Raw genomic sequence first — 12,484 nt, 5'->3', positions numbered from 1 at the left:
CAACCTCCCTTCCAGCCAAGTCAGGTCTCCTATGATATGTTTTCAGAAGTACCCTCTATTTTTCCAACATAGCCTTTATTATAATTATACTTAGGCACATTAATTGTGTAATTATTTATTCAGTATCTCCTCTACCTCGACGGAAGCTCCAGTTACCAGGCCGTCTCATTCTCTGCCGATCCACAGGGCCTGAGATGTAGGAGGTGCCCCCGAAATATTGATGGAGCATTCTGTAGTCCTCTTTTGGATTTCCACTCTGGGTCGAAATATGAGTGACAAAGCAGAAATGTTTAAGGAAGAGGAGTCAGAGTATAAACACTGAAAACAGTCCAAGAGATTTACCTACCCATTCCACATTAGCTGATTTTCATTTTCGTAACACCTGCCAGTGTGCTTCTTCTTCCAGAAGAGTCAACAGCTTAGCTAAGGGCGTGCTGGCCTCCTCTCAGATTTGAGAGAGGCTTTACTTCTGACTCCTGTGTAATAGACGTGACCCTTTCATTTGAGGAGGGTAAAGAGAGCTGCTGCCTGGGTGCCTTATCAGCTGATCAGAGGAAAGCCATCTCTCTGCTTCACGAGCTGGGTGTGTTGTCCCCATGGGCCAAGTACAAGCTGTTAGAGTGAGAAGCAAGAGTCAGCAGTGCTGTGGGTCCAGTGCCATCTGGCAGAGTCTTAGGACTTTCCTTTAACGTGAACTCTGGGGAAGCAAAAAGCTCTCAGATGCAAGTGATCTAGGAGGACCCACGCTCAGTTAGAGACTCCTATCTCTTATCATCCACATAGTTTGTTTCAAGATTTGTTCAGCCCTCAGGTGAATAACGGATTTATTGTTTGTTTCCAGACTAACTATAAAAGTTGGCATTTAAAATAATTCTAAACTAGCTACTTAACCCACAACAAAAAAGTGATTGCATACATAAAATAGATCGCATTGGCAATTTCCCCCCTCATTATTGCTACATGGATAGCTAGTTTTTCTTATTTTAGTGTTGGCTGGCTACAACTTTCTGAAGTTTCTCATATCCAGCAGGCCCCGTTCTGACAGAAGCATCTGCAGGGAACCGATCCTTTGTTTGAAAGAAAATGGAATGAAATCAAATGACCATGGAAACCCAAGTATAATATAGTATTCTTTTTTTTTTTTTTTTTTCCAAACAGAGCTCTTGTTTAACTAATGCTTTTATGGAGGCCCAGTGGATGAAGGAAGACTTTTCTCCTATGAGTTAAATGAATTCAATTTATATAGAAAGCACTAAGGCGTAGAGAACTATATGCCTTCAAATAACTTTTAAGGAAGTATCCTAATTCATGACGTGTGTTTAGGAAACAAGTTATCTAGAATAAGTCATTAATTAAAATATTTTGTGATGCTTTTTGGGGGATCAATGCTTTAGCTGCTCTATATGCCACTTTGGTCATTCTTCTCTGTCTCAATGGGTGATGTCAAGAATATAGCAGAAATGCCTATAATTGATTGATAGAGTCCTACAGTATTATTAATGGACTATAAAAATCTTGAGCATAAGAAAAACCTCCCCATTCATGTCATTGGCTTGTATGTCCTCCTAAAATTTAGGGGTGCCTGGGTGGCTCAGTCAGTTAAGCATACGACTGTTGATTTAGGCTAAGGTCATGGTCTCGTGGTTCATGGGTTCAAGCCCTGCATCTAGCTCTGCACTGGTGGTGCAGAGCCTGCTTGGGACTCTTTAACTTTCTCCCTCTCTCTCTGCCCCTGTCTCTTTCTCTCTCAAAGTAAATAAGTAAACATTAAAAAAAATTTTTTTTTTAATTTGTCCTCATCACTTTTCCAATGAGTTTCTCTCTGTTGCATGAAGTCCTTCTAGTCACTGTTCTCCTGGGATGCATACTGAAACCCCACCACTCAGACCTTAAAGCATTTATACTAAAATGTACCTTATGAGAGATAAGAACCGTTACTATATGTCTTGGGTTCCAGAATTATCCCACAAACAGTTACTTTCAAAAGACCAGACATTTCTGGATTTCAGGTAAACATGGGGGTTGAACAATGCGTTAAAATCACTTCCTTTGAGAAACTGTAGTAAACCACTATAGAGAGATATTTTTAAGACCTAAACACACAAGGATGATAGAATGAGGGGGCATATAACAACATAATTTTGGAACCTGGGAAGCAGGTGGATGAGAAGTCACTGACTTAGCAGATTTGAGAAAGCCAGCAGTTGAGAAAGCTGAGAAGCAAACCAATTCATACATCTGAAACTTTGAAAGTCTCAGAAATTGGGGCAATTGTAAAAGTAGGAGTTGAAGGGGGCTAAAATAAGGAAGACTGATTGAAAGCTGTTTATAAAGCAGTTACATCCCTATTCCAGTCTGCTGAGTAACTTCCTCTTCTGTACCCCCAGTGGAAGAGATTTGTTCTCTGGAGAGGGTTAACCTGAAGGGTTTTAGATTAAGGAACACCAGGCACAGTTGAAATCAGAGAAAGTACCAAAAGCAGGCTGGAAGGATTGGGTGAGCATACACAGAGCCACCCACACTCCACTCCGTGCCCACCCATTCAGCCGTCTTCATCTCCAATCAGCTTTTTATCTTCCTATGATTATGTTTAAGCAAACAACAAAGAATTACCAGCTATCTGAGGAAACCTTTTAATGTGACAGGTACCCAAATCAATGAACATCAGCAAAAACAAACACACAAACAAAACCAACAGCATGAAGAAAATAGACTATGTAAGGATCAGAAAACCTAAAAGAAACTAATTAATATTGTCAAATAATTTTTTAAAAGATTGCATTCTTGAAACAAGAGTAAGATGTTCTAAAAAAGAAATATTCAGAGAACTACCAACAACAATAGCATAAATGAAAAGAACAATAAAAGGGTTGGGAGATAAAGTTGAGGAAATTTCCAAGAAAGTAGAAAACAATGAGAACTAGAAAGCAGGGAAGAATAGATAAGAAAATTAGGGGGCGCCTGGGTGGCGCAGTCGGTTAAGCGTCTGACTTCAGCCAGGTCACGATCTCGCGGTCCGTGAGTTCGAGCCCCACGTCAGGCTCTGGGCTGATGGCTCGGAGCCTGGAGCCTGTTTCCGATTCTGTGTCTCCCTCTCTCGCTGCCCCTCCCCCGTTCATGCTCTGTCTCTCTCTGTCCCCAAAATAAATAAACGTTGAAAAAAAAATTTTTTTTAAATAAAAAAAAAGAAAAGAAAATTAGAGGATGAGTTCAGGAGATTCAACATCCAAATAGCAAGAGTTCCAGAGAAAAAGGACAGGTAAAAATGGAGGTCAGGAAATCATCAACGGAACTTCCCAAAAAACTTTAGAGGATCTGAGAACATCAAGTTTCCAGGTTGAAATTACCCGCTGAATCCTGAAAAATTCCCAAACATTTACTTCCCACACACTTTTTCAAAGAAACTACTGGAGGATATGTTGCATTAAAATGAGGAAGTAAACCAAGAGAAGAAGACAAAGGATAGAGAAACAAGAGATGAGATACAGCAAAAGGGCAAAAGAGAGCCTGGAATGATAGTGAAGACTGATTCTAGGGGATCAGCTGTGCACCATGCATAGGGCTCATTCGTTCCAGACAAAGGCAGATCAGAAGGCACCAGGCGAGATTTCCTCATGACGTTGATAAAATACCTGATGTGAGGGCACCTGGATGGCTCAGTGAGTGTCCAACTTTTGATATTGGCTCAGGTCATGATCTCATGCTTCATGGGATCCAGCCCCATGTCAGGCTCTGCATGGACAGTGCGGAACCTGCTTGGAGTTTTCTTTCTCCTTCTCTCTCTCTCTGCCCTTCCCCTGCTTGTGTGCTTGTGCCTTCTCTCCCCCCCCCCCCCAATAAATAAATAAACTTAAAAAAAATAAGAATACCTGATGTGAATGAATGTACTGAGAGGGGAAATTGACAACTGGATTTTGAGACTGAATAAAAATCTTAGCAAATGAGAAAAAAAATGGACAATTATAAACTCCACAGGAAAGAAAATTGTACATGAGAGGAAAAGCAATCATAGTTTACTACATGGCTCAGTATTATTTCATGGCCATAAGGGAATTGACAAAGAGTAGTGATCTTCCCAAAATTATAACACATCTATGATAGGAAGACGGTGATAGTGGGTGGATAAGGAGCATGGTGTGTGTGGCATGGGGAGAGGCGTATAGATGAAAGTGAAAAATGCTTATCTTCCATAGTGGGGGTCAATAGATTTTGCCTGAAACTGAAAAATCAAGAAGTAACAATACACACATATGTAGAAATATGGAAGTAATTGCCAGAAGCATCAACTAAAAGAATTAGAAGTACTAGTTTCTGAGAAAGGAGAAAGACTGGGTCAGAGGGGATGGGTCCTGCTGTTTGTCTTGATCATTCTTATGGAACTCAATGGCTCTTTAAACTCTGGATAAGTTCTTTAAAAATAAAATCCTTTAGGGGCACCTGGATGGCTCAGTCAGTTAAGTGTCCTGACTCTTGGTTTTGGCTCAGGTCATGATCTCATGTTTCGTGATTCGAGCCCCGCTGTAAGCCCAGAGCCTGCTTGGGATTCTCTCTCTCCCTCTCTCTCTCTGCCTCTCCCCTGCTCACTCTCCCCCACCCTCTCTCCCAAAATAAATAAAGAGGGGTGTCTGGGTAGCTTAGTCGGTTGAGCGTCCAACTTCGGCTCAGGTCATGATCTCACAGTTCATGAGTTCGAGCCCCGCGTCGGGCTCTGTGCTGACAGCTCGGAGCCTGGAGCCTGCTTTGGATTCTGTGTCTCCCTCTCTCTGCCCCTTCCCCGCTCATGCTCTGTCTCTCTCTGTCTCTCAAAAATGAATAAACGTTTAAAAAAAATTTTTTTAGCAAAATAAATAAACTTAAAAAATTTCTTTAAGAAAGAGACCACTGTTTCCACAAATAGGAATGAGAAAACTTTTTAAAATAATGACATTATTGAGATATAATTCACATACCACACAGTTCACTCAGTGGTTTTTAGTATATTCACAGAGTTGTGGAACCATCACCACAATCAATTCTAGAATATTTCATCACTGGTAAAAGGTCACTCCACATTTACTCTCAACCATCCCAGCCCTAGACAACCACCACTCTATATTGTGTCTATGAATTTGCCTATTCTAGGCATTTCATGTAAATGGAAACATGTAGGCACATGGTTCTTTGCTTTGGGATTCTTTCACTTAGCACAATGTTTTCATGTTCCATCTGTGTTGTAGTAGCATGAATCAATACTTTATGTCTTAATTGCCAAGTAATAGTCCATTGCATGACCATAGCACATTTTACTTATGTGCTTATTAGTTGATAGGCGTTTGAGTTGCTTCTGTTTTTTGGCTATTAGGAAGAATGCTGCTACATGCACATGAGTACAGATTTTTGTGTGGACCTATTTTCTATTCTCTTGAGTCCATTCCTAGGAATGGAATTATTGGGCCATATGTTAATTCTATATTTAAGTTTTTGGTGAGCTGCTAGACAGTTTTCCAAAGTGGCTTTACCATTTTACATACTTTCTCCTCATCTTCACCAACATTTGCTATCGTCTGACTTTTTGGCTATAGCCATCCTAGAAGGTGTGATGTGGTATCTCATTGTGGTTTTGATGTGCACTGAGATCACTTTCAAAAACTTAATACATTCGCAAAGATAAAATACGTTGTCAAAATCTCATCTTGGCAAGGCTTTGAGGAAGTAAACACTCTTATTTGGAGGTATATTTTGGTATAAATTTAGGGGAGGACAGTTTGATATATCACAAGGTGATATGTACTTAGCTTTTGACCAGATTTCCCATTTCTGGGCATTTGACCTATGGAGAAAAACCACATTTGGGGAAAAAAAAAATGTGTCTTCGTTGTACCATGGTTTATAATCTCATTATATCAAGAACTCAAAATAACTTCTATCAAGAGGAAACTAGCTAAATAAATTATGATGCAGACATAAAAATCCCTAGGAAGCCTTTAAACATAGTGATGTGCGGTGCCTGGGCAGCTCAGTCAGTTGAGCCTCCAACTTCAGCTTAGATCATGATCTCACAGTTCGTGAATTCCAGCCCCGCGTCTGGCTTTGTGCTGACAGCACGGAGCCTGCTTCGGATTTTCTGTCTCCCTCTCTATCTGCCCCTCCCCCATTGGTGCGCACTCCCTCTAAAAATAAACATTAAAATTTTTTTTTTTAATTTTTTTTTCAACGTTTATTTATTTTTGGGACAGAGAGAGACAGAGCATGAACGGGCGAGGGGCAGAGAGAGAGGGAGACACAGAATCGGAAACAGGCTCCAGGCTCTGAGCCATCAGCCCAGAGCCCGACGCGGGGCTCGAACTCAAGGACCGCGAGATCGTGACCTGGCTGAAGTCAGACGCTTAACCGACCGCGCCACCCAGGCGCCCCTTTAATTTTTTTTTTAACACGTATTTTTGAGAGACAGAACACAAGCAGGAGAGGGGCCGAGAAACAGGGAGACACAGAATCTGAAGCAGGCTCCAGGCTCCTAGCTGTCAGCACAGAGCCTGACAGGGGGCTTGAACCTACCAGCCGTGAGATCATGACCTGAGCCGAAGTCAGACACTTAACTGACTGAGTCACCTAGACGCCCCAAAATTTTTTTTTAAAATTATGATGCAAGTAGATTTTTATTGTCATGAGAAGTTGTCCATCACATATTGAGTGGGGCAAAATCAGATTGCTAAATACCTGCACGATAAGATGCCATTTGTGTAAAATATCTTTGTGCTTGGAGAGCTTTTTTTGTTTTTATTTTTTTTTTTTTTTTACATTTATCTATTTTTGATAGACAGAGAGAGACAGAGCACAAGTTGGGGAGGGGCAGAGAGAGAAGGAGACACAGAATCTGAAGCAGGCTCCAGGCTCTGAGCTGTCAGCACAGAGCCTGATGCGGGGCTCGAACTCACGAGCCATGAGATCATGACCTGAGCTGAAGTCGGATGCCCAACCGACTGAGCCACCCAGGCGCCCCTGCTTAGAGAGCTTTTTATGGAATGATGTCCAAAATGAAACTAGGGGTTATATAGCAGTGGTGGAATTTTAGGTGATTTTATTAACTTTGTTCTACATATTTTTGTATTTAATTTAGTTAAAAATCAACCTCTATAATTTTTTGAGAAAATTATAAAACTCTCTTGCAAGACTATGCATTTTAGAAGTCACATTTTTGTACTTAATCAAAGCTTGAATTTTAGTTAAATACCCTTCCCCTATCATTATTTTTTAAAACCTCAAAACCATCTACTAAAGGCATAAAGAAATTTATTATTCTGGTGATTATATGCACATGGTGTAGAATACTGTCTTGGGCTCTTCCTTTGGAAAATTTTATTATGTGCTTTAGTCTTTATGGAGTTCTTTTTATGTGGAGGTATGCCAGGTATTAAGGACTTTGGGGTGTGGCAACATTCACGGGCAGGAGCAGGACAAAAATGTTCTCCATCTGTTCTGTCATTGGGATAATTGTCTGGGGTCCACATATTCTCTCTTCTACTCTTTTGTCCCCCTTCTCAGGAGAATAACATTATTTTTTTAATGTTTTATTTATTTATTTATTTATTTATTTATTTATTTATTTATTTATGTATTGTTTTCAACGTTTATTTATTTTTGGGACAGAGAGACAGAGCATGAACGGGGGAGGGGCAGAGAGAGAGGGAGACACAGAATCGGAAACAGGCTCCAGGCTCCGAGCCATCAGCCCAGAGCCCGATGCAGGGCTCGAACTCAGGGACCGCGAGATCGTGACCTGGCTGAAGTCGGACGCTTAACCGACTGCGCCACCCAGGCGCCCCAATGTTTTATTTATTTTTGAGAGAGAGAGCTCGTACATGCGTGCAAGCAAGCGGGGGAGGGGCAGAGAGAGAGGGAGACAGAGGATCCAAAGCCGGCTCTGCGCTGACAGCAGAGAGCCTGATGCGGGGCTCGAACCCAAGAGCCGTGAGATCATGACCTGAGCCGAAGTTGGATGCTTAACCGACTGAGCCGCTTGGGTGCCCCAGGAGAGTCACATTTGACGATGAATTTTTCTTGGAGCACATTATAAGTTAGGAACTGTTCTACATACATATCGTGTATTTTATGTATTTAATCCTCACAGCAATTCTGTGAAATTGATACTACAATTACATTATTTTACAGATGAGGAACCTGAGGCACAGAGAGGTTAAGTAAACTACCCAACGTTACTCAGCTAGGGCATGCAGTCCAACATGCTGGGAGTGGAGCCCAACGAGTCTGGTTCCAAAGCACCTGTGGTCTTAACTGCCCTACTCCACTGCCTTTCTGACTTTCCTCATAAATACGACTCCAACGCCTCTTGCTGGGGACCTTGTTCTCTCCCAAACTGTTGTTTCTACTAGAAATACCGTGGAGGCTGAACTTGTTGAGCACACTTGACTGGACTCTCCTACAGCACATGCTTCTGTGGGGTCACTGTCTTTGCTGTCCCTATATTTACCCATTGATTCCCTTAGGCTTTTACTTACCATTTCTTTGCCATCCTCTTTTCTGAAATGTTCGGATTTCCCACTCTTTGAAGCTGGAGATGCAGCTGGGAGAGAAAAAAAATTTAATGCTCATTAGGTGTTTCAGCTTTGCATCCAGACCCATTAGAAGAGCGTTCAGTGCTAAGGCGGTGAACATTCACTGCTCTTCCTCGGGAAGGCAGAGCCTTCTCAACCTCAGGCAGAGCGAGATGCTGGTGCCCTGCCTGCCTGAGCTTTGAGTCTGGCCCCTTGGGGAAAACATAAGACCATGGTTAATTCTGATCATAGGGGTGATTCACATTCGTTGTGAAAATCTTTGGAAAATATAAAAAAGTGTGAAGGAAACACATTGAAAGCACTTGCAACCCTGCCATCCTGTGATAACCACTAGAAACTGTCATTTCCATGCTTGTCTTTTTATTTTTAAGGAATTCACATTCATTCATGAAGACTATATAAGTCGTCAAAATAAATGACTTCTAAGAGATGATTTTAGAAAATGCCCATACATGGACTTTAGCGGGGAGGATTATTGTTAAATTTAAAGATGTGCCAAAAGTTGGTGAAATTTAAAGTTCTTAATTTTAATCTCCAGTTTGATATTTCTAATTGCAGAAAGGAAATCATTGTGCATGTTTGAAAAGATTAGGATGGAATCAAAGAAAAAAGTATAATGACCTCTGGGGTTTTTCTTTGCTCCTTGCAAGTGATTTTTTTCATTTATTTTTGCCTCGTATGGGCTGCATAAACAGTAGGTATTCAACTGATGCTTATGGATTGGCTGAGAAGAATGTTCATGTGTACAAGATTATCTACCTGAAATCCCATTAAAACGGAACTTTTAATATTTGTAATTTGATTGTTATTGTTTTTGCTCTCTTATTGTGATTGAAATGTAGTAAAATCTATTTAGGATATTTTACTGTTTATCTGGGAAGGGAGCTATAATCAACAACAAAAGAAACCCATGTGATATGACATATTACAAGTAATAATTATGTTAAGTTTGGTTCAGGTGGAAATACCTTGTGCTGAACATTATTTGTAAAAGCAACTTCTTACGAGAATGATTATAGAACAGACTCCTATAATCAAAAAGTGTATCCTCTTGTGTTTTCCAGGCATCTGGCCATCTGAAGAGGTTTTGGCTTACTACTGCCTCAAGCACAGTCATATATTCAGGTACAAAGCTGCCTTAAAAAGATATTTTTTAGCCCCTTGTGGATATTGTATCTGCATGTTAACGATTGCCATGATTGCATTCTTCAAATTAAGTTGTTAGAAACATATAAAAAAGAAAGAGAGAAAGGAAGGAAAGAGGAAAAAAAGGAAGGAGGGAAGGAAGGAAGGAAGGAAGGAAGGAAGGAAGGGAAAAGAAAGAGAAAGAAAGAAAGAAAGAAAGAAAGAAAGAAAGAAAGAAGAAAGAAAGAAAAAGAAAAGAAAGGAAGGAAGGAAGGAAGAAAGAAAAATAAAAAGAAAGGAAAAAAAGTTCATGGTGAAAACATGTTGCTTCTGAAAAAGAAATCTGAATTGCCTTTGGGTACTAATATTGCACAGCAAGCTTTTTGCTGTATGTCAAAGGCTTTTGATTTCCACTCAAGGCATTTTATTTCACTTTGATTTTGGGGAAACAAAAGTGAAGCTCCAATCAATCCTTACTGATTGTGAAGGTCAAAAAAAAAAAAAAAAAAAGAAAAGAAAAGAAAAGAAAGAAAAAAAAACCACAATAAGGACATTCTTTAAACTTCTGCTAGGGAAATCATTGCAGAATATTTGATAAATATATACCCCACAGCTCTTATTTAAAGATGCCATCCCACCCCTGGTTTTAAAGGTATTTTATATACCTAACAATATGTATTTGTAAAATATAAATTACTATTACAGACTCATGCTACGGAAACAACTGTTTTCAATTGTCAGTGTGCATTATAGATTAAACCCATGGATGGGATTTAGGAAAGAGGGGGGAAAAACCTCCTTTTATTTAAAAATTCTAAAGATGTTTGGTAGACCCAGAAAATACAGGTTTTTCATTTTAATTCTCATTTAATAAAAGTCATCTAATATATACTCCCTGAATAGCCCATTATGATTCCAGACAAGTCACTAGAGATCATGGTGTGTGTTTTAACAATATGTACTTACAAGATTGGGTCAATAATATGTATTTTTTGAAGCTCTGTGGCCCATATTTACCAACCAGTCTATAATTGCTTTGAACAACTAAATGCCCGTTAAGTGCATTTCGGAATATGAACATCCTCGTTTGGCCTCTTCCCTTCCTCTTCCCCCTCTTTGCACCTCTCCCTCCCTTTCAGTTCTCTCTCTCTCTCTCTCTTTTTCTTTTCCCCTGTGGAGGTGATAAACTTCCCAACCTGGGAAGATGCAACAATCTTAAGGGTTTAAGCATATAAAATAACAGCAGGGCAGTATTGAATTTGGGCCACAAAGCTGCCCTGGGAGTCCGGCATTTGGCTCTTCTCGCTGTGCTTAAGCTTGACTGGAGCTCCAATCATCGAGCTGTGGGCCAGGGCAAGAATGTCACACGTTGAGGGCTAATATGTAGGCACAAAGGGGAAGGTGGGTGCCGAGTGCCACCCTAGACTGTCCGCTTTAACTCTGAACCGCTTTACTTTGGAGCGGCGAAGTCAGAGCCCGGTCATTACTTTAGCCCGGGTTCGCTGGCTTAACCATATTATGCCCCTGCATTGTTTATTCACTGTGTTGTGTTGGGGTCAGTTGTGATTTAAGTGTTAATTGCTAAATGCTCTTTGTGTAATTGTTCTTTATGGGGGCGGTTCGGCTTTCCAAAATGTTTCAGTTTGGTTTCCATTTTTTTTTTTTTTTTTAATTCCAGATTGCATTTATTTGTGTGTGTGTTGTGTGTGTGTGACTATAACATAGGTATATACACACTCATATATGTTCTTCATTTACTTGTCTAACTGTTTTTGAAGGAATGAATGTGGATTAACAGTGTTATCCTTTCCTAACAATTATCTTTCGCTACTCTAGCTAGTTTAGTTCTAAAAGACAGCGCCATTGACAAGGGAAAAAAAGGGAACCTTCTCAGATTTTTCAGCTCAGCGGTGGTAATGTTGCAGTGAACACTAATGAGGGAACCCCCACTGATTTGCCTGCTTTGTGACTTTTCTATTTCATAATTATTTTTAAAACGCAAAGCAACATGAGGTAGCCTAGTCATGTCTCTACAACTTCCTGGTAGTGCCGTTCTTACTGCAGATGGCAATTTGTTCTTGTAACATATATATCTCTCTGACCATTTTCATCTAATTTGTATGGGTTCTACCATTTCTTTTCTCTCTTTCAGGGACCTTGCTGTGTGTGAGCTAGGGGGTGGCATGACATGCTTGGCTGGGCTCATGGTAGGTCTTTTCTCAATTCCAATCCCATTCAGAGGGAGGAACAAAAGGAAAAATGTTCCAGGGCCTCCAACTGCTGGGTCAGAGAACCGTCAACAGCATCAGCTGCGGTCAAGCTGCCGGGTCTTGAGAGACCTTCTAGATTGACTTACTTTCGGATCATATTGATTTTATGGTTGCCTCGATGAGCAGAAACATTTTACCTCAGTGTAGTCAATATCGCTTGTTGTGACATTCCAGGCCTCGCGCAGTCTTTCTTTGCCATAGCGAAAGCATTTTTTTTTTTTTTTTTCAGATTATAGTCCCATTTGCTAAGATACAGGAATAGCCCGGCGAATCACAGTTGGAGCACCATGATATAGCTGCTAATGTTTTGCCTGCATTATTACACCAACAAACATGATCCAGAGCGCTCAGTAATTAGATTCTTTTGAATTAGATTGGCCATTCAGGAACGTCGTTCCCCATTCTCTGGGTTCTGAGTCATGTATTCAGGAGATATTATGTAGCAGCACAGTGCATTAGACAAGTTTTTATGTCTCTACAAATAAAAGCATATTGTTACACTGATTGGCATTTGACAAACCTGTCGCTCTTACACAA

The 12,484-nt window shown here is 40.4% G+C and overlaps 1 protein-coding gene across 6 annotated transcripts in view; it reads left to right on the top strand.

Moving 5' to 3' along the window:
- The window catches only part of CAMKMT (calmodulin-lysine N-methyltransferase), a 413,830-nt gene that overhangs the window by 338,507 nt on the left and 62,839 nt on the right, over positions 1 to 12,484 (top strand). For 5 of the 6 annotated variants that reach the window (XM_040453878.1, XM_040453876.1, XM_040453875.1 and 2 more), the window contains exons 4-5: positions 9,617 to 9,677; positions 11,830 to 11,884. In XM_040453878.1, the coding sequence (XP_040309812.1) occupies positions 9,617 to 9,677; positions 11,830 to 11,884 (116 nt within the window). The remainder of the gene's footprint in view (positions 1 to 9,616; positions 9,678 to 11,829; positions 11,885 to 12,484) is intronic. The other variant, XM_040453877.1, reaches the window with a different exon arrangement.

Source organism: Herpailurus yagouaroundi, unplaced genomic scaffold (genome assembly GCF_014898765.1).
Source record: "Herpailurus yagouaroundi ecotype Mexico unplaced genomic scaffold, PumYag 210, whole genome shotgun sequence".
NCBI classification, from domain to species: domain Eukaryota; kingdom Metazoa; phylum Chordata; class Mammalia; order Carnivora; family Felidae; genus Herpailurus; species Herpailurus yagouaroundi.
Note: the sequence above shows the minus strand (reverse complement) of the source record. Positions and strands in the feature narration are given on the sequence as shown.